Raw genomic sequence first — 23579 nt, 5'->3', positions numbered from 1 at the left:
GACCTGTGTGTATTCGGCAGACCGTTTCACTAGTGCTCTTTCTCTACAGCCCCAAACTACCGCTTGCATTTGCTCATCGGCTCCAGTTACTTACACAGACACAGACGATGAAAAGAAACTAGCTCTTTGGCAAGGCCAAACCTGTATGTTTCCTGTGTAGTTTCTAGGAGGTCGTATTTATTTGGGGAGGAAGACGTACAGTATAATTCAACGACAAGTTTGGCATTTTATTTTACTGAACCACGCAAGTGTATATGTTCCAAGTTCAACGGATGTGGTGAGGTCACTCGTGCTCCCTGCCAGGACCGTTTCTCTGCCAGTCTGATTCCATTTGAAAACCATGCACTGAAGCCAAACTACACAAGCTGCACCATGTAGAAAATGACACAACACTTTTTTTTTTTTTTGGAGCCACAATGAACAGAGCGTAATAAAATTTTACTTGAAAACCAAAGAAGATGCAAGACTTACAAAAGCAAACACTACCCTCCTAGAGGCTATACTTAAATTTACAAGCACTGAAAATCAGTTTATAAAACCACATTTACTGTCTCTTTTACGAGGTGGTTGGAAAAAAGCTGTGCACACCTCCAAAAAGCCAGCACAGATCATGGCACAAACAGCAAGTGGGCACAGGAGGAGATTGTTGATGATAGCAAAGCTCATGTTGCTTGTGCAGGACAGCATACCTGTAGGAGGGCTGCTACTCTTGCGCTTCAGCCATCTGTCCACCGTCTCCGCGCTCACGCTCTCCAGCACAAACTCGTCCAGCATCTGCGGGTGCAGGGAAAGGTACGCCTTCACTTTCTCATCCGTCAGACCTGCAAGACAGCAACCGGCATCAGTCCCTGTGCTTGTACAAATATCGGAGCGGTGGGAAACGTGTTTTTTTTTTTTTTTTTTTTTTTTTTTTAACAGTCATTTTGAAGAACGGTTTGCGTGAACACCGTTAACGGGGAATGAAACTTTTGGCACTCGTTAAACATGAGGCTGCGCTGATTGGCAAAGAAATCACTTCCACGGCTAGAGGAGAAAATCTGTCCTCAGCATATTACCCATGCGTCCCATATTAGGACATGAAATAATGACTTTTGCTTAGAACACTACGTTCAATAATGTGCCTGTTATATTTTTTTTATACTTTCCCCATATAAAAGAATAACTTTCTTTTTAATATAAATGAAGACTGAAACAGCAAACACGTCTATTTGTTTGCATTTTGTTAAGAGAATTCCTAAAGAAATGCTGACGGAGGGGTGTGCGGATGCATTGGTTTTCCTGGACAACAAGGTGATAACGGCTCTCACGGAGAGAAACGAGTGGCTCATATCACAGTTTAACTTTCCATTCGCTTACATTGAAAAGTGGTACCCCTGTTTTTGAGACTTGTATCTTGAGAAACCTCAGTCCTAGAGTGTAGCAGTTTGGGTTTTTGAGAGAGAGGAGTTGTTTAGTGGGATGTCGAGTTTGGTGCATGTAAAAAAAGGAAAAAAAAAAAGAAAAAAAAATATGTGGTCAACAGAGTAAGTTATAAAAAGCTTTGAGCGTTTGGTGAAAATCGGACAGAGTGCAAAATGAATGGATTCTTATGGAAAAATACTGTTTTTGTCAGGTCCTCACAGACCTTAATAACTCCCAAACGGTTTGACCAATCTTTTTTTCATTTTTCCTTTGCAGCAGTCAGGAGACCCGGCTCTCTAGTTTGGTACATTTTGAGAGAATATGTGCAAAACTGACATAGAAATTGTGTATTTTTTTGCCGATTCACTGTCCGTTTAGTGTAGAATCCCAATTATGATTAATGGAAAGAATTCGGTTCAAGATATAGAACAGCACCCCATTTCCGGGGGGGTGGGAGGGATTGTTGTGCAAAAAATAAAAATGCAATAATAATAGTAAATAATAAAAATCGCAGTTGGACATAATATCTAAATGTTAACTTTTGTTAAATTTTATGATAGATTTGGTCGTGCTAGCTCAACATAAGCTAGCTAATGTGGGTCTTAGATTTTGGCTACATATAGTTCATTCCTGTTTAAGGAAAACTGATTGAGACATGACGGTCAGTGTTTTTAGAAACTGATTTAATTGCGTGAAGAAGAAAAAAAAAAACGTAAAAAATTAAACAAATTTAAATGTTTATTATTAGAGTTTTGGCTTCGTAAAACATACAGGACATTTTAAAGATACTAGGTACTTTCCACAGGATTGTTCATATTTCCAAACCTATCCAGACATCCACATGTTCTAGAGCATGGATATTAAAAGAATGCAAATATCCGATTAGTACGTTAGTATTGTCCAATACACACACAGAGCGTCGATATCGATGTGGTATCGAAAATGGAAAAATGGAAATGGTGCATTCTTAAATTACTCCATGGGACTCGCTGTTTATTGTATTGCTCCATCTCTAGGGAAAGACAGGCGGTCCCCGACAGAGCTGAGGGAAGAAGACGCCCAACTTGATTGTGTTTAATAGGCAATTAAGTCCTTGTGTGTTTGCTAAGTGCTGCCGTTTATTGTCTTTGTTGTCAGCGCAGGCAGCCATTTGCCGAGCTAGCATGGGGTTTTAATGCACTCCGTGGCGTCTGAGAGCCAACGCTGACGTACATCCTCGGATGTGGCCTAGCCTCTGCAGGAGCCATCCTTTAATGTTAACGTTGTAATGTCGGCCATGTATCGGAGTATTATGTCTGGATTGTATTTCTCGGTGTCTTTTTATTAGGGATGGTTTGGCCAGGCTAAACAAGTCATCAGACATGTCGATTATGTGCATGAAAACGAAACTAGTGTACGTGAGTGAATTGTGGAATGATTACAATGAGGAAGGACAAAAGCAGGTCATAGGAAAGGACAAGGAACTGTAAGAATATCAGCTTATGGCTTAATGTTTATGTTAGAAAAAAAAAAAAGTCAATGAAAAGATAAAGCAAGCTTGAGGAACTACAATATACTGTATGCCAATGACCGATGTCCATAATATTAATATAGGAATAGGACAATCATTACCTTTTTGCTGTTATTAGTTGATTTGTGTGATACATGCTGTATATAAGTCAAACAAATTGAAGAACACAATGTGTGCTGTAACAGGAAAGAACCACACAAGAGGTAATACCGATACTCAGAGTGATTTATTCCACTTAGCAATTTGTCAATTTATACAAGTTTATATTGATTAAACTACAGTTATACCCTTCATCCACTCACAGTTATTCTTAACGTTATCAGACAGATAGTTCCTGCTATCATTTAACGTTAGCTATAAGCCAAAAAAAAAAAAAAAGTCTATTTATTAGTTCATTAAAGAAAAAGAAAAAAAGCCTAACGTATTAACGTACTGGAGACTAAAGATGTTGAATGGAAGATTGATGAATGATAAATGGACAGATCAATGTCCACTAAAAGCCCAGTATGACAGAACAACTAGAGTCCTTTCACACTCATTTACACCCTGGCAACATGCAAATACAAGAAATGACACAGGGCCATCAAAGTTCAAAATGTCCACGTGTTTAACGTGGTTTCGAAAAACCTGGAAATATTTTAAAAATGCTATGGAATTTTGAATCGCTTATTGTTTATAGACTTGCGTACAATGAACAGATATGCCGAAACCTGAAGCTTAACAGAAACATGAAATTCGGACCTTAGAAAAATAAATAAAGAAAGAAATAATCGAACGAACCTACTTACATTTTTAATTCAGTATCTCTGACATAAAGGAACAAAGAGGGAACACTGGAAACGCCTTTCGATTAAAGTTACACGCGCTTTACTTCATCGAGAGCGATGAATTATTTGTTAAATACCGCGTATTACTTTAATGTAATTAGTACATTTATGAGTACATGCCATCCTATATGTACTGTAGGATGTATATTTCTATAGATTGTATATATTTCTATATGTATTGTATTTCTATATATTGTTCTATGTATAGTTATGTATATGTACATTTCTTACACTTACTGAACGTGTAAGCTTGAACACACAAACACAGAAATTATTACGGATAGCAACACGTCTTTTGTCTGGACTTCAATGATCCTTCAATGGGGAAGCAAATGGCTATAGACTGTTTCGGTGCACGACAACAAAAGCCGAACAGCCGGGGAGGGCAGAGGCTCTATGCTTTGAACACTAAAGTCGAACCAGATGCACAAGTCATCCTGCCTCACAGCCTTAACAGCAAATCTTGGAAAAATAAGCAAAGTAGTGTCATTTTGATAGCCTGCAGCTAGCTATAAGCTGTGTGTGTGTGTGTCTTCGTTTTTGGTCCTTGCACAGAGGCTGTGTGTTCATTAGGTTCTTTCACAGACGCCCAGGTCTTCACAAAACAGTGTGTGTGTGTGTGTGTGTGTGTGTGTGTGTGTGTGTGTGTGTGGCTGTGCACTTAGCAAAGAGTTGGGGGGGGAGAGGGGGGATGGGGGTCGACTGACGTTGTCCAGACACGAGACAGTGCTCTTGAGCTGCGCACAGCCTCACGAGACTCCTCGAGCCGGTGCTGACGCACATGGACAGAGTGTGCTGCTTAATAAATCGACAACTGGAGGGGATGCAGAGACACACAACGGCTAAAGCAAGAGCAGGGTGAGGGAGCGTCTCGCCTCGTCCGTCTTCATTTTCACCGTGAAGCAAAAAAGACTTCCCGAGCCTCCGAGTGTTTAGTTTGAAGCAGGTCATAATGATACCAAAATAATAATAATTTTCACAAAAAGATCCTTATTAATTGGTTTTACGTCAAACTGTCTAACGCTCGGCCAGAGACATGCTCTCACTCCCTGACAGCAAGCACACACTTAGGCCAAGAAACCTAAAGCCAAGACTTAGTTTTGGTTTTTTTTTTTTTTTTTGGCTTTTTTTAGGCTTTAGTCAGGTTTTTGATTTAACATCCTGCTGCTTACTTGTTTACACCGCAACCATTTGCTTCTTACCAGCCGATAACCAACGTCTGCCTCTTTAAAGCCATATAATAAAAACTAGGGCACCTAGCATCTGACCTTCCCCTGCGTTATCCCAGTGCCCTTCATCGTTCAGGCATGGTGCCTTCTTTTTTAGTATTTTGGTAAAAATGCTATCCAAGGCAATCCTCAGGGCAAATTAATCTACGTCATCCGAGCTCATCGGTGTGGTGATCTCCTGGACGAGCTACCACAGTCGTGTCTTTTGGTCACTTTTCTACCATAAATTGTCATCGTTTCCCTACTTCAGTCTGTGTTGCTTTTTTTTTTTTTTTTTTACAGAATGGAAATACTTTCAATAAATAGGACAAGTTCAGATTTTAGGAAACCACTTATTTAACCTTTACTGGTTTTCTTTTTTTGTTGTTTGATTGTTTCTTGTTAAATGCGACAATTACATTTTTGCCCCCACAAACGAACAAAAAAAAAAAAGCTAAAAAGTGCCAGAGCTGAAAAAAAAAAAGACTTTATTTCCTGTTGAAAAATGGTTAAATTGACTTCATTTTTGGGTCTGCTTCATTTCAAAAAGTTCACTGGACATGCTGTAAGACTGCTTACAGAAGCTGGAACACAGTCACAACTTTTTATTACACCTGGCCAAAGAATCAATTACCTTTTTTTTTTTTTTGATCTGCATCAATCAAAGAGAACAACTAAGGAGACTGGAAATGAACATTAATTCCACAAAGTTGGCTTTGAAAAAAAAAACATAAAACAAGTGTTTAAGATCAGTTAAACACTTAAAGTTGCATTGTAAAAAAAATTCATTAAACATTTCATTAAACACACACAAAAACAGTGTGATAAAATCTCACAGGACTGGGACTAAACAGCTGTGTGGCCATAAGAAAACCACTTGTTAGGGAGACTAATCAGACAAAAGGCTTTGAAATTGCTAGACAGCATAAAGATTGGACTTCAAAGCGATGCAAAAAGGTCATGTGATCTGATGAAAGGACATTGACCCTATTCGGTGTAATGATCTGGAGTTGCTTCAGTTCTACACTCACATCATGTGGCAATAAATAAATAAATAAATAAATAAATAAATAAAAGGTCAGCTGATGACCTGAATGTACTGAATGATCAGATTATTACATGCACAGGTTTTTCTTTCCTGACGTCACAGGGTATATTCCAGGACTGTGTGCTGTAATCAAAGCTAAAGTTGAATTTAATCTTAAAAATATTGTTTTTTTTTTGCAAATAAAATGATTCATCTTTGGAGACCCAGCTAAGACATGCAGTACGATCTGCGTGAGCTCTATGCAGCACCGACTAGTTTATGAAGATATATGGTAGAAATATGGTCTCAATTTGGGGCTCAGTAAAACATTCTTTAGGCAGCAAATCCCTGATGATAGACACAGATGACTCTTCTGGTATTATTTATTATTATTATTCATTCACCAAGTAGACACTGCTGTTTCGCACTCTTCACTCTTCTGGTGTCCCCTCATCAGATTTAAATCGAGGAGGGCGAGGTAAAGCAAGTGTCCATGTCATGGGAAAGCCGGGTTACACAACAGCCTGCAAGCTGTGCCTTTTTGTGGATACACTGTAATGGAACTCCAATCAATGCCCTAAAAGTCTTAAATGTGATCATGTTACTGTACGTTATTAAATAAAGTATGCAAAGATGATTTCTTCAGTCATCTAAAAAGTTTCATCTCTTGAACACAAGATATTTTGAAAAAAAAAAAAGCAGTGTACACTTAAATATCAATAAATAAATGAATCGCTAAATAAACACACATTCCTTCCCATGTAGATTACCAACATTCCTTCTTTACGTCAGATCTCCATGTTCTGCCCTGACCCTACAGTCCATCCCTTTTTTGCACATTAAACAAGAGCACATGTGACTCTGGAGGACTCCAGGCCCTGGGGATGGACAGGACCTCAGGGGCTTAGGGCAGATGCCGTTCATGCCACAATGACCCTGGTCCTGTGATGTTGTACCCTCAAGGGCCACTTCTCACTTAGTCACCCATGTGGTGCAGACCACTGACCCCCAGCGAACCCTTTCCTACTGACACAGTGCTCGTGCTGGAGCAGTGATGGCAAGGGAGACCAGTTGATCTTTAATGGGGAGCGGTATTTACACCAGCATCACTCTGTCATGTTTGACATAACCTAAAAAATAAATGCATTACATAAATAACAAACCTAAGGAATACCATTTGAGGAACATACAGTACATCGTTAATTAACAGTACTCTAATTTCATGATGTTTTTTGTTTCATGGATAAAATTACGTGAGCTGTAAAGAGGCCCGGTCAGCTTATTCTGCAAAACACGGCTGTCTGTTCTTTAACAGGGAGCACATCGAATGGATAAAAAAAATGCATTATAAAGATTGAAAGTTAAAAGGCCACAGTAAATGTGTAATAAGGGTCTATCATCAAGTGCACACATTATAATTTCATAACCTTGATTTTTGGTGTCACATGCCTTCAAGTTGTGTGCATGAGGAACTATTAGAGTACGATCTAAAAAAAAAAAAAAAAAAAAGGCAAATAAATTAAATGTTAAATAAAGTGCAGTATATGTACAGTATAAACTGGATTCTGTTGGTGACTGTTTTTATAACCCTCCCCCCATTCAATATTATTTTTATTTTAGATTTGGTTACTAAACAATTTTGGCAAAGAATTCACTCAGGATGTATGTTTGTGCCCATTTCTAGCATTTATCCCAGTGTTTGACTAGTGCTTGGATTACTCACTACTACGAAGACATTATCATACGGTCACGTCTACACACTGGCCTCCCAGGAGATCTGTTAAAGGCCCAAACATGGAGATGAACTGAACCGAGGTCAAGACTGTATGGAGGATGTGTAATGTGCAAGTGGTGTTGGTGAGTGAGTGTGTGTAGAGTTCCCACGGACAGATGTGTTTATTCCGCAATTTGGTGACAAGTTATCGGGTCAGGGTTTTTCCGCCTTCACTCAAGAAACTTCATCAGTTTGTGCTTAAAGCTGGCGGTCCTAAAAAATTATAAATTATATATTCAATATAATATTATATTATATATTCACATCGGTGTCACAATAATAATAATAATAATAATAATAATAATAAAAAAAAAAAAATATATATATATATATATATATATATATATATATATATATATATATATATATATATATATATATATATACACGTGCATTTAAATACAAAGCTATAATTAAACCGTAAATTTCTTACAACCCAGTTCTGGTTACAACCCAGCTTCATTTCAAAGGCAAGTCAACCTAACCTTTTACCATTTGATTGTACTCATCTCTATTGTGTGTCAGAAAAGCACCATAATTATCCTTTTCAAACTTCCAAGTTGATGATTCATAGTCTAGATATGAACAGTTCAGAGAGCTTAACTGATCAAATCTCCTAAGATATTTCTCCCTTCCATGTGACTGTCAACACACCAAATTACAGGAGTGCATCTTCTAGGATTCGCTCCGCACAAAAATATGTAGTCTTGAAGAATCGGCTCATTCGGCCAAAACCGTTTGGCTTCTCTCTGACACAGGGAAAGTCTACAAAGAGTTGCATATTCAACTGGTGTTCATGCACAGCCCAGGTCGGCCGGGTGAACGTTATCGGTGTCACTGATAAAACACTGCAGAAATGACCTGCATACTGACCTTATCTCAGGCTTACAGAACAGCTAGTGGTAGAGAAGCCAGATAAGACATGCAGTTCAAATCATTCTTTTTAAGTTATGATTGTTTAGGTCTGGGGTCATACAGAGATTTAATAGTAGGGTAAGACTCAGTAAGGTCAAGGTCAAGTTTCAAAGAACTGAGAAATGATATGATATGATAGGATTTTAGCCAGATTTTTCAAATAGCACAGTAGACACATTTCTTGACGTGATTTCCTGAAATGTGTTATGCAGCGTCCCACAACCCCCATCATTTCAACACACAGTTTGGTCTTTCAGCATCACAAAAGTGACATAATAAAATAAATAAATAGGATGCATCTTTTAATGCATAGAACATAAAAACAGATACACATTAATAAAAGGCAATCTTCCTTTGATTGTTACATCTCGAATCTCAAAGTTTTAAGTTAGAACCTCCTGATGCTACCAATAAAAAGGCACATCATGAGAAGATGTATCTTACATATGATGTACTGTATGTATTCCCCAATATCTTCCATCCATCACACAGATTTCATCTCAAAATGAAAATTGTATTTTAAAAGAGAAATATGTATAATATATTGCACACCAATTTAATTATTATTAGTGTAATTTATTTAATGTAATTAAAGTTTATAAGTAATTATTAAAGTAATAATTTTTATTATTATTATTATTATTATTATTATTACTACTACAACAACTATTATTATTATTATTATTATTATTATTAAATGTAATTTGTCAACCTTAAACAGTTGATTTAATAGAGATAGAGGGGGGGGGGAGCTATAAAACCCTGTAATGGTATAAATAAAAAACAAATTGTCATAGAAAAAAAAAAAATACACAACAGAAATTATGACATGTATAAGATACAGTATCTTGCATACCACGTAATCATTTTAATATTATTAATAAATAATTTATCATTTTGAAATCTTCTTTTGATTTATTAGGAAAGCTTTCTGGTTCACAGGCGCTGACGGAGACTAGAGTAATACAGTACACTAATTAATAAAACATTGCACAAACTAACAACATTACGCAACCGTCTCCTTTTTTGTGTCGATCCTATTACTTCCCGAATGCTTTCCAGAACAATAGATTACAGCAGTGAAAACTGTGTCCTGTTAAATGACTTAATCTAGTCATCTAATAAGTGGGCAAACCCATGCCCTCATTATGCCAAACAGAGAATTCATAAAACACACAGGTCTTAATAACTGTGCTGAACTGTACGATTATGACCTCCTGTTCCGTCCCAAATTAAGTAGGCCTCATTTCCTTCCTGACTTTTCGCAATTGTCCTTATTCCTGATCCTTTTTGTCTTTTTTAGATCAGTTCAGTAGAGTCTTAGATCCCCCCAGACGCTTGGATTGCGTCACCAAGGGTTTTTTTTTATTTTAGTTCTGCTTTGAGTAAAAGAGCAGCGCTTCCCAAGAGGCAGGGCTCGGACTTCAGCTGTGACACACGACCTTCCCGTGACAAAGTCATAACATTGCGCTCGCTACCTGAGAATGGCCAGCAGTACGCTCAGCGGTTTAACAGACTGTGGTCATACTGTACTGTCCATCCAATAACGACTGGCAATCATCAGTACTCTGTACGAAGCTGAATGGTGCCAGGTCTGCCTGTGACCACCGGGGGTTAAAACTTGTGAGCAGAAGCTAAACACAGACTCCACTTGACGTCTTGCAGTACATTCGTTTATTGGCACAGCGGGAAGAAATGCTTTTACGCTGTTTTATTTACAACACTTAAGGTGAAGCGTACAACAGCGTGCAATAGTCTTAAGCACACTCTGTAAAGAAAGTATGGATTAAAAATAATCAAATGAGAAGGGGATAAACACTATAAACAGATTTTATAATAAAAATCTATAATGATCTGCAAGCAAAATCTAAATCATTTTGCTTTATCGCTAGAATACAATACAGTTAGTTTAAATGGAGGTTCAACAGATCTTGGACAACTACGTTTCAAAAGCAATTTTCCAAAAAAAAAAAAAAAAAAAAAAAGAAAAACAAACTTTTAGAATAGGGGAGTGTTCTTTTGTAAACATCTATAAATGTCATCATACCTACTGACACACTAGACACAACTTCACATGCTCCACTAACAGATATTTGAGATTTTTACATTCACTGTATAATACACTGTATGCCAAATGTGAAATGTAATATTTAAAGAAAATATTTATTATGTTCAAGCTTAAAATAACTTTATTCTATTGCTAAATAATTTTGTTGCTTTGTAGAAATAAACAATTAAAATAAACAAAAATGTATCCATTATACTAATAAATTATATTAGTATTATACTATATTATAAATAATATATTATACTAATAAATAGACAAATGTACAAATATAAGACTATTATAAAAAAAATATAAAAAAATCTATATAAAAGGGGGGGAAACATACACACACACACACACACACACACACGTGTGCATGCACATAAATACATACATGTATGTATCCATGCATACATATTTGTTCACTCAAGTTCTTATATAAACAAATAAGTCTTTTTTACGTTCAAATAAGTTAAATTTTTAACATTATTTAATAATTATTTGACTTTGTTTACAGCTCATTATAGCATTATAGATTTTGGAAATAATTATCCAATGCTCATTTGGTTCATTTTAATTTATATCGTGTGTGTGTGTGTGTGTGTGTGTGTGTGTGTGTGTGTGTGTATAAATACATACAACCATACATTAGATTTTATATATAAACAATTAAGATTGTAAAACAATTTCTATATATTTTTTACCCATCCAAGCTTGAATTTGTATTTATATACTGTACACAATATGATACAGACAATATGGATGTTTACATAAAGCCTAATATTTCACTAATGAGAATAAGAGCAGAATCACAATAAAATTGCATCTTGTGGGAACCTGATCCGACCTGCAATGGATCTTCTCTCATCAGTATGACAGGGCGTGTAAACCTTTGAATCGATTCAATAGTTAAATATTAGCCATGTAAACACTTGATCTGATTGTTTCTCTCCTGTTGAAACATATATTCTTTCTGCGCAGGTTGACCCCACATAGGGGTAACATCAGGTCATGTGACTTGTTTCCAGAGGGATATTTTGCTTTCATCCGAGAACTCTGTGAGAACAACTCTCCTCTCTCGCACTAGTTTATATTTTCATTCACTGGGTGTCTGGTTGAGGAGGGAGCACTGACTGGCTCACATTACACAAGGAGTAAAGCATCCAACCAATAATAGAGGAAACTGAACTCTTGGAACCAATCAGAATGTAGAAGGCGGGACCTCTGAGAAAAATATTTCTTCTGTTAAATTTGTGGCAAATAAAACGTTCAACATTGACCCCATTTTTTAATCAAAGTTATATTCTACTTTAAAGATGGGAATGCATGTATCAGATCTGTATCAATGTAAACAGAAATTGCGATCTTTAATCTGAATTACTTCAAAGAGGTCAAAGAAACACTGTCCATGTAAATGTAGCGCTTTTTTTTTTTCCTTTAATCTTCTTTAAGTTAGGTTTGTTTGTAATAAAATTTGCCCCTTGCATGCTTGAAATATTCAACCAAATTGTAGTGGCTTTTAAAAAGTACAAACGTTTTTTTTTTTCTTCCAAATTTCCTGACAGAAAACAGACTCTTAAACAATCACACTCTTTCAAAACCTAAAATAAACAATTAGACAAAAAAAAAAAAAAAGTCAGGCTCGAAAACCTTTGCACAGTACTGTATACAGTACGTCAAGCTACCAATGACAATCTGAAACAATTACGCTATCTCGTGCTAAAAGTATATACTGATCCAATTTTCCAAAGAAAGAACCGCAAGAATAAACTCCACTCCTGGAAGCAAATACACTTTCCCCCCCGATTCTCCTGCATTATTTATACCAAGCCAATAAAAGTGGTTTCCACTGTCAATTGGATTTGACCATACTGATGGGAAGTATGATAACAGACCTCCATCACAGCCATGCATTTTAGAGAGTTTATTTGATGAGTTGAGCTCAGAGACTAAGAGCTCTGTGTGCGGTCAGCTTCACACCGACTATGTCCAGGAAGTGTGTAGCTCTAACCCTTTACAGTAATAAATAAAGCCAGCAGAGGTAGTGGTGGGATCTGATACAGCGAGGGCAACAGACGGAGAAAAAAAAAAAAAAAAAAAAAAGGCGGCTTTTTTTTTGTGTGTGTGAACGATTCTCTTTCTGGCGCCGTGTCAAAGGCACTCTGCCAAGGTAGTACTTTTTCATTCGCCTGCCATGAGAGCTAAGCAGGCTCGGGTGGGTGTGTAAGAGGCTGCGTGCGTCAGCAGGTCCAGCTGGGACTCCCTCGCCAGGAGGTGGGAAGAGCATGTGTTTCTTATCTTATCTACAGGAGGGCTGCAGGGACGCTGCCGGTGCAAATGAAAAAAGGAAGACGCAGGAGGGGAAGGGTGGAGGGCAGTTACCTCTGCACCCTAAAATGCAGAGCTGCTGGGACTTCGCCGGTGTCGAATTTCTCCCTGGGTGCACTTTTTTTTTTTTCCGTTTTCAGGTTTTCTCCCGATAAGGTAAAGAGAGATGGCGTCAGTGGGAGCGATAAGAGGCTGTATCTTGGTAGCGTCCTTTCAAGGCTGCAGGGAGTCAGCGAGATCTCGACCAAAATGTCAAACATTTGAGATTGTGCTTTTTCCTTATAATAATCATGCTGATAATATCTCGGTATAGATTGAAGATCGCTTAAAATTACAATACTATTAAAAAATTACTAATAGATTCATTAGATCAGACCAAGAGTCAGACTAATGGCGGGAAACCGAAATAACCGAATAAGGCTCGTTGTTATAACGCAAAAATCTGTAATCTGTTCAATTTCACGTCATCGTTCATAAATCGGCTTGAGCGAGAATAAAATTACCGTCACCATTAATTGTGTTCACATCACCCCAGGCAGCTCTACCAGCACTAAAAAATAAATAGCGAGCCTCAACTGTGAGGTAATGCTACGACTGTTTTGATTACACCTCCACCAGCCTTACACATGCTCGAACACATATGCGAACGAATGCGAAAATTTATGTGCTCCTGCACCCAACACAGACGAGCATAGATTTCCATGTAAAGAGAATTTGCATGAGCACGACAGCTGAGGAGAATACACGCTATAAAACTATTATGAAAAGATAAGGCATGGATGTGCACGGAGGGGAACAGACTTCTCCCCTTCTCTAGAGTCCTTGCCACCAAGGCTGTGATCATACACCAGGAAAAAAAAAAAAATGGCCTTGGCTGTTTTTTTTCCTCTTCTAAAATGCAGCTAGCTTATGCAGAATGAATACAAAGCCCATCTCAAAATTCTTCACTGCAACATGACGTACTGTGCCTCTGTCATGACGAAATGTGCCATATCCTTCTTACCTGACGATGCACCACTGACCACGATCAAGACTGCTGGTATTAATATTTAGCAGATGTAAGCTGATGCAGTCGGGCCTAAAATCAGGCATATAGTTTAAGCTTTCAAATCAGCTGTTTAATTAGATACACACTTAGGCTGGGTCTCATGAGATCTTAAAAAAAAACAAAACAAGATGAATAATGTTTAATCACAAACATCTGGAGAACGCTAAAGCCCGGTCGCCCCTGTGAGACTACGAGAACACTGATGAGAACTGCAGAGGCTTTCGCTGCCTTCACAAAGCCTTAAAGGCTCGAAACACCAAACAGCTCGATGACGTAAAAGGGGTTTGAACTAAAACCGTGTCCTGCTGATCAGTAAGTGCGTAGGCCACATGGTCATGTTGACGGGCTCACACTGCCACATCCAAGCTTGCTCTGGACCCAGTCCACGTTTACTACAACTGTGCAGCTGCACAGTTTCGTCGGTGAACAAACCACAGACATGTGGACTTTTACATTATACACAGCAGATCATGAAGCAAGCTACAGAAGATGCATTACATCAAAGGCTAACTGGAAGCAAGTTTAAATCCTAGAACTATTTACAAAAATAAAACATGAAAAATATTAAAGATAGGGGGATTGATTCAAATATAAATTGAGATTAGTTTGTGTGAAGGTTGACGTATTGTCACACTGACCCCAAAAATCACTCCAATTCTTTTAAAACAATTTTTACATTTATAACAGGAGATGACAGAATTGGATGTACATTTCTTTGATGGCTGTGACCGATAATCGGCTGATCAGCTTTAGATATAAACGATTCTGTACTGAGCACAGAGGGTGGAACACAAACGCATTTTTATTGCGATACATTATCAAAAATCATGCACGTTAAAAGCCCCCAAGCTGCCTTTTTCTCCAAACTCAAATTTGTTTCAAAGCTATACATTACACACGCTTACACCAGTTAAAAAAAAAAAAAAGATTGAGATTTAGTTAAAAAAAAAAAAAAGCAATTTAGTAATTTACGCTCAGATCCTTTGGTTTGCCCATTTTTCCTGCTTCCAATCCGTCAATCATTGATATAAAATTTGATTACATAAACCCACAATTCCACCTGTACATTTGCACCTGGATATCTTATCCAAAAGATTTTAAATAAAGTTTTCCATAAGTTTAGTATTTGCACATGCTTTAAGCATTTAGAAAATGCAATGTGTCGGCTCAAAGCACATCAACATATTGAAGAGTGTTCCGTAAAATGACTTGCGATGTAAGCATTACCGTTAGCACCAACTGAATCGATTAGCATCCCGTAATTATGTCCCAAAGCATACCTTAACACTGCGATTCTGACGCAAAACAAAATACGCATTATGTGAAACATTAACTTCGCTGTAGAAAGAGAGAGAGAGAGAGACGGGTTGTGAAAAAGAAATGACCGCGATGATTAAACGACATTCCTGATTCCTTCTTCAAGGAGTGTTTCCTCCATGACAATACAGCCTTGTGTTTCTGTAGATGTTGGTCCAGTTGGGAATGAGAATATCTGTCAGATTATATTAGTGTTGACTTAGAGTCAGCTTGAACAATGATCACCACGAAAGGAACATGTGTGCACACATACACACACACACTGAAATAAGCATGAAAGACTGTGGGGTCTGATGAAGAACCTAACAATAGTCCTAACATCTGGATTTACTGTCAAGCTACATGGATATGAAAATTTACCCGTTATACGTTTTGATCTGGTCAAAAATTATTTATATGGCGTTTTTACAGAAAGTTCCACTCTTAATAGCATGTGCACATTACTCCCAGTGCTGCAATGGAAATTAATATACAGAGGACATACATGTTTGAGCCTAGACTCAATATGGTTTTATGGCCCAACAGAAAATACTACATGGCCTAGAAATGTTGGAAGCCTACATGCAAGAGATGCTTTTGAGGCATGCTATTAGAGTACAATACAATGGGCTACATTGAAATCCTTACGTTTATATATCAAAGCCTTTTTATTTTTACAAATTACAAGGTAATTAATATAACCAATATGCTTCTTGTACAGTCAGTATAAATCGGTCTTCCAGAAGACTGGCCCAAGATAAAAATATGTATAAACGAGTACACTGGAACTTATACCATCTTGCATTTTGTCACTTTGTGAGAAAACTAAAGAAATTAGTCATAGTGATCATTACTGGAAAGATGGCATCAATAAACCTATTTGCTAAGGATGGGAATTACCAGGGACCAGCCGATATGATATAACAATACTTGGGTGTGGATTTAAAGTGTGTTGTGATTCTGTTAGTATAATGGTTTTATAAACTTCTCAAATCACTATTATGTCTTGGAAAGTTTGTTACAAGAATTATTTTGCTCCTACCACACAGGATGCTGTACTTCCTGACAATGTGTAAATAGTTTAGAGCGCACCACCTGTACGATTAAAGACTAAAGGCAACGTTTTACCAACTCAAATGCAAACATACCGTATAGAAATTTAAATAACAATAATAATAATAATAATAATAATTTTTTCATGAATACATGAATTGCCAAACAAAAAGAATGGCAGTGTGTTACCGAATTGCCTTTTTTTTTGCACCTCCAATATTTATGGTGGTTGGGATGCAAGCTGGCTAATGTGAATACCAGCAACTTGCACAAGGTGAAAAACAGTTCAAGATTTGTTCATACCAAGCTCATAGACATTAACAGACAAAATCATTCCAACTGCTGACACACACAAAAAAACTTCTGTTTAACAATCAGAAGTATGCTGTTGGATACTGCATACTAGAAATATACTGGTGCATAGACTACAGTGTTGTATGAATTATGTAAACGCTCCAAATCTCCCATTATTCAAAGAAACCTTTGACATTAATGGTACTCTTGAAGGAATAATATAGATGGGGATGGAATTCCCATTTATTTCTACAGTTGTGCATTTTGGCAGTCTTGGCAATAACATCACTAAGCAATAAAAGGAATGACGCACGCACCAGCCGATGTTGTAGTGCAGGAACAGAACACACTGGCCTAAATCAAAATAAATTCTATAGTATGCCTTTTTTTTTTTTGCACTCCAACTTCCTCATCGAATTCCTTTATAAGTACACTTTATAAACTCCCACAATCAATCGTTGCCTTTATTCTTTAAGTAGACAGGAATAGGTCTATCTCAATTATGACAAGTGCCTAATCATATGTATTTTTTCCCCATCTGTGACTGTTGCATTTGTCCATGTTTAGCCATAGAATAACAGTATTATACGTTTTTCCAAATGGTCCATGAGTGGTTATAATAGAGCATAACAGCACTGGGACATTTAATTATATGTGACCCAGTAAAAACTGTGCTGAAATCGTTTTTTGTTTATTGTTTGTACATTGTTTTTCTGCATAAATTGTATGAAAAATTACGAAAAACACATCTTTATGGATGTCATTTTTTGCACAGGAGACTTGTCCAACAGGTTCGAGCCATATAATTCCAGTGAAGGGAAATCCTAATGCTACAGAATGTTAACAAATTTGAAACTGTCTACTTTCTATTTTATGGAAATAAGTTTAAGGCAGGCATACAGTATGAGCATGATGGTCAGGTGTCCACATACTTTTGACCATACAGTGATGGAGTGTTATGTTAGCGCACTTTTAAAAAATGCGTAACACAAAGTTGTAAAGTCACCATATGTGTAAATATACGGTGACTTTACAACTTTGTGTTACACATTTGTGACTTTTTAGCATTACTCTTCACCCTCAGATAGACGAGAACTAAATAGTTTCATTAACCTTCCTGTGCACAGAGAGAACTGTAATACATTGGCATATGTTGTCCTAACACTTTTTGTAATGTAGTGTTAAAACAGACATGCCATTATTAAGGTGATCTACACAGCAGCCTTAAGCCTATTTAAAAATTAAAAATCGTCCCAGAGTCACAGAAGAGCGTAATGTATGCCGGAATCCATAATTATCATCATCTAGGATTTACATGTTAATTGATAACATTTATTTATTACAGTGATTAAAATGAAATTATTATGAGACAATGTATCAGGGCATTGTGCACAAGGGGTAGCTAAGAATTTGGACGACCAAGGTATCACTGCTTGACCCCTGACCAAGACTATTAACCCTCAACTACTTAGATCTGTAATAAGATAAATGAAAGTCACTCTGGATATGGGTGTCTGCCATATGCCATAAATGGAAAATGGAAACATAAATGGCACGATTTAATATAGGTCTTTACTGAGAGGTATGTGGGCAAAGTCAAAACAAAGAAAAAAAAAAATCATTGAGTATGCAGAACAGCTTGTGGCGTACTGATGATTAAACTTGTGCGGAGTCCTGGAAACTGCTTTATGAACAATTTAGCGCAGTCACAAAGGGCCTGTTGACCCCTTCCTCCCTCCTGTAATTCCACCAGTAAGTTTCCTCTCCCTGCCTTCAGAGAATGATGTAGAGATGTATGCGGAGATGTTTGAGGTCACTGCCTTGGCATGTGGCTAGCCAAATTGTGAATGGGAGCTCTGTGTTCATGCTCTTATTCCTGGAGATATTATGCAGCCATCAAAACAGCCATGCACATGCAGGTAGGTCTATCCCACAAGAGGCACTACTGGTAGTTTAAGTCACTGACTTCCAACAGAGTGGATCCAGTGTCAGGATCCTGAAACTGCCTGAAGCCAACCAGCCGACCAAAGACCACAAGACCCAACTAGTACCCACCAAGAGAATGCAACCAGTAACCTTCCAAAAGAAAGGGCTTTTAGGGCTGCTGTGCCTCAGTAGATTCAGCATGTAAGCAGCCACCAAAGCCTACTTCAAGATAAGGTTTTGGATAAATGTTGGGAGTTGAAGGTGGGTGTCGACATAGTTCAAGAGCATAAAAGACGTCACCAGTTTGTGGCCACCGTTTCCACATGGTAATTTTGGAAATGGCTAGTGCTTGTTTAATTACCAATGGACTGGGTGGGTCTTGGCAAGTCAAGCAGTATTTACATACTGTATTTGGAGGCTGGTCCTGGTATCCTGGTATGCTGCAGAACTTGACCAAGCAGGGATGAGGGACTCCGGTAGGCCCCATGCATGTTGGACATGATTAAAGGATACTGGGAGAAGGATCCAATCCAAAGGATACCAGGAGGCAGTAATAAGAATTTGCCCTAGGTCAAAGAAAGGCCTCAATTACCTTATCACTGTTCTCAACCTAGACTTTTTTAATTACCCCAAACCTCAACCTTAAATTTACTTGACAAGTGGGAAGAACCATTCAAGGACACACTATTTTATTTATCACCACCAGGTTTGCTATGCTTTTCACTTCTTCTCAAAGCATCAGCTATGTTTTCATGACTGTTGGAACAGATGCTACTGAACACTTCCAATTAATAGTGGCAAAGGAGGTTAGTCCTAAAGTCATTGAGACAAGCTGACCTCATAGTTAACCTGGTGAAATGTGCATTTGAATAGCTATGTGTGGTATCTAGCTTTCCGCTTGGCTTATAGGCAGGTGCTTCCCTTAACCAATGAAACCACTGAGATTGTGGTCTCCCTGCTACAAAGACTGAACAGAATGCAAGACAGTTCCTGGAGATGGCCAGGGGTCTAATTTTATGCCCAATTATTCGAAAGATGTTATCCCACTGACCTATCACCACAAAAGGGATTGCCAGATCTGGTTCAGTGAATAGCAGTTCCAGCAAGTAAAAAGGCAACTCTCTGTGGGGTGTCCATCCTTTGAGTTTTCTGACCTGGCTGGGAGGGCATGCTGTCCTTGTTGGTGAGGTGGGAGGTCCACCCATTGCTTTACATCATTCAAAAGCTGATCTTTCATGTTCAAGTGTACATCAATATAAAAAAATATATAAATTGTCTGGCTTTTGAATAGGCAGTTATTGCTCTCCGTTGGTATTGTGCTGGTCTCTCATCCTCTATTCAGACCTTATTCACCTTATAGTGGCTCCACCACATGCATGAAAAATGCTATAGCGCAAAAATAATCATTGCTATCTGTACAGCCTTTTAAGTACAGCAAGGACCACAGGCATGAAGTTCTATTTGGTAGTGGTTGACTAACCTGTTTTAGGGTGGGCTATTGGTTTGCCAGGGTTAGTTTTAATGGGAGTCTGTACATAAAGACCTCACATCTACGGCAAAAACAAAACCTATGTTTTTGACAAACATGAACATATTAAATATGCCAATGGAGCCCTGGGAGTAGGCATGGGCCCAGGAGCGAATTTAGCTTTAACTACTAAAGGGGCTCCCTCAGCATCATTTCCTCACACAGGAAGCATTGTTTTATTACTTTGACTATTGCTGATCTGAAGGCACCTTAGTACATTCCACAGAACTTCCATAATCCTACAGTTTTACGCAGGTCATGATGCAAGACTGAAGGCACAAACCTTTAAATCTATTAGACATCTGCTTTTGCATTAAAGGCTTTTGCAATAACTCAATATAGACTAATACTAGTGCTAAAACTATGCATTCTTCCATATTTCTCTATTTGTAAGGACAACTACTCGTACCCAATTGCTGACCTTTGGATAAGCCTGTACGCAGACCTCTTAACTTCAGGTATGTACTGCTTTTAATCTGTGTCGGTATCCATCACTGCGGACAGCCGGTGATGGTCAAAGTCAGAGTACAGCTTAAAAATGCTTAGTTCGAAACAAACTGAACTCTTGCTAACATGTTTCATGTTACGACAGGTCATTCTAATTTAACTGGATAAGTTCATTTAATTCCAAAAGTGCTTTTGTTTAGTATTACTCGGCTTAAACTAATAAAAATCTATATCCTAGTTTGAAATGTGTGTGAAGTGTTTTTGGGATCCATCTTCATTAAAACAGCAAAAATAAACAAAATTAGTCCATATTGTATCCAAAATATGAATTACGTGATATTAAACTTCTGTATAAAACTGCACTATAATGAATAGTAGTGTGGCTGCATAACGGATGATATAAGAGATGTAATAAAACACAAAGCTGAATTCAGTATTACTAAGCCACAATATGCATGACCTACTTTTTTTTCAAGCCACAATATACATGAACTAGTTTTTCCACTCTCATTAGCTTTGCATTCTAACACATACTGACTGGCCAAAAATATAAAAAGTCGCTCACATTAATATTTCGTTAGCTCATTGCAGCTAGGAATGTCCAAATAATACCAGTATGGGGTATTAGTTTGATACTACGATCATTTCCTCTCACAACTGTTCTGACAACTTCGACAGCTTGGGTGAAAGGTCAGCCATCTTTCTGGTTGCGAAAAAAGATACGCCGAAGCACCTACAGTAGGGGGTTTGCGAAGAAGAGAACAAGGTAGTCAATATTCGCGCTATGCGTAGTATTACTGATATTGTGTGTAGGTCAGAAGAAGAGATTAGGGTCTTTGGGGTTGGACTTAGGGGTCAAGTTTTCTGAAAAACTACTGTATCCTGGATCCCTAATATGAAAACTTGCAAGGCGCAAGAAGCTAACTGAGCTTAGCAGGGCATTTCTTGGTCTTTGGTTCACTTGTCACTTATCTTTTTCAGTCGCTTCCAACGTGTTCTGTGATAATAGTGACCAAAAAAAACAAACAAAAACAAAAAAAACGGAAATTTGTTATAAACTTTAGCTTAGAAAAGTGAAGGTGCACTTGATTCGCGCACTTGAATTTACACTCTTCATGTCTCTTGTAACATGACAGTGCTATTAAAGCCGGCATTTTCTAAAATCTTTATCCTTGCCTTTTAAATGGATGAGGATTTTACTCCACAAAGAGGTACTGTACACGCAGAGCGGTTTTGGGCTTCACACACTAAAAACAAAAGCAGATGTATTTGATTATACGCTTCAGAATTGGGGTATTGGGGAGTTCAGAGTGCTCCAGGACATCACCAGGTACTGATATCGACAAGTACCAGAATAAAAGCACTTGCACCTGTACTGGCCAAAAGTGGTATCGGGACTGACTAACTGAAGCAACCTCATGTCACCTCAACACTACCTCCAAAAGGTGGCCACTATGCATGATAGGTGAATCGCTTCATGCCCTTCTTACCCGGTCACGCCGTCAATTTGGAATAGGATCAATCTAAACTCATCAGACCACATGAATTTAACCCAACTCCAGCAATTTTAGCCCTGTTCTCAGTTGGTTTCTTTGCTTGATCCAGGCCAATAATTTAATGTTAAATTTAATCCCAGAATGCTTGCAAAGAGATAAAGAGGAACAGACAAAAGTTGGAATGGTAGTGAAGATAATACAAGTGATTATATGAATACATGAGGAACAAGGAACAGAAGTGATGGATTTCCCCTCTTTATTATTTGAATGTACACATTCAAAACAGCAGAAGATATGAGAAATAATTTCTCTTGGAAGAGAATAAATTAAAATTTAAATCTTTCTTAATATGGGTCTTTTAAAAAAAAAGAGGGGGAAAATGTATGAAAACCTTGGATATACTGTACAGTAGGTCCATTGGATATAGGGAGAGACTGGACATGCATTTTCTTTTTGTGTATTCAGGGTGAGGCGCGGCACTCATTGTGTAAGCCGGCTAGAGTTTCAAAACGCTGACTGATGCTGATTCTGTTGGTTTTCATTTTCAGAGCTTTCCTGAACATGAACTGAAACACTGCTCAATGATCTTGCATCATCTGTGGTTGAAAACCACCACCGATAAATAATAGACGAGTACAGTATAATAAAGCACAAAAGAGAAACTGGGATGTAATGGAAGCAGATCGCCATCTGTGGTCATTAAGAAACTGTGTATCTTGTCTAAACTTAGGAGTAACTCACACAGTGAAGCTTAATCCCATATATACCATGCATATAGTTACGCATGCACAGTTGTCAGTTATTACAAAAATTGCACACACTGGTATTCAGACCTCAAGCGACACATGCAATTCTGAAAGTTGCACCGAGTGTGTTTGTGTGTGGTCCAGGGTCACCAAATAACTTGTTTTTTTTCGTGCATCATGTATCGTCTCAAGTGAGGAAAGGTACATTTTGTAACCAAAATACACAACATTGCCAAAAGTATTCGCTTGCATGCCTTTACATCCTGGCCAGTCACCATCTTCCACACCAAACTCGATTGTGCACTGGTGCGCATTCATGTTGGAATAGGAAAAGGCCATTCCCAAACTGTTCCCACAAGGTTGGGAGCATGAAATTGTCCAAAATGTCACTGGAATTTAGGAACCGAACCCAACTCAACCCGTTCCCTTGGCAACCGCCAAACTCAGCCTTGTCCATCAGAAAAGACAGAAACGTGATTCGGTACTCCAGAAGACACATCTCCACTTGTCTAGAGTCCAGTGCCGCCAGCGTCCAGCGTGCTTTACACCAGTACCTGTCAGGGTTGTACATCCGATGCTTTGCATTAAACTTAATGATGTAAGGTTTGGATACAGTGCTCGGCCACTGTTCTTTGATCTTGAGCTAATCTGAAGCTCTAATCTTGAGCTGACATCTGTTTGTTTCGCATAATTCACATTTGGGTTTGG

The 23579-nt window shown here is 38.0% G+C and overlaps 1 protein-coding gene across 5 annotated transcripts in view; it reads right to left on the bottom strand.

The window, feature by feature from the left end:
- pde10a (phosphodiesterase 10A) overlaps positions 1–23579 on the bottom strand; it is a 118487-nt gene that overhangs the window by 38479 nt on the left and 56429 nt on the right. For all 5 annotated transcript variants that reach the window (XM_053501875.1, XM_053501876.1, XM_053501877.1 and 2 more), the window contains exon 2: positions 690–821. In XM_053501875.1, the coding sequence (XP_053357850.1) occupies positions 690–821 (132 nt within the window). The remainder of the gene's footprint in view (positions 1–689; positions 822–23579) is intronic.

This window comes from Clarias gariepinus, chromosome 8, assembly GCF_024256425.1.
Source record: "Clarias gariepinus isolate MV-2021 ecotype Netherlands chromosome 8, CGAR_prim_01v2, whole genome shotgun sequence".
Classification (NCBI taxonomy): domain Eukaryota; kingdom Metazoa; phylum Chordata; class Actinopteri; order Siluriformes; family Clariidae; genus Clarias; species Clarias gariepinus.
The sequence above is the reverse complement of the archived record's forward strand: the minus strand, read 5'-3'. Positions and strand labels throughout refer to the sequence as shown.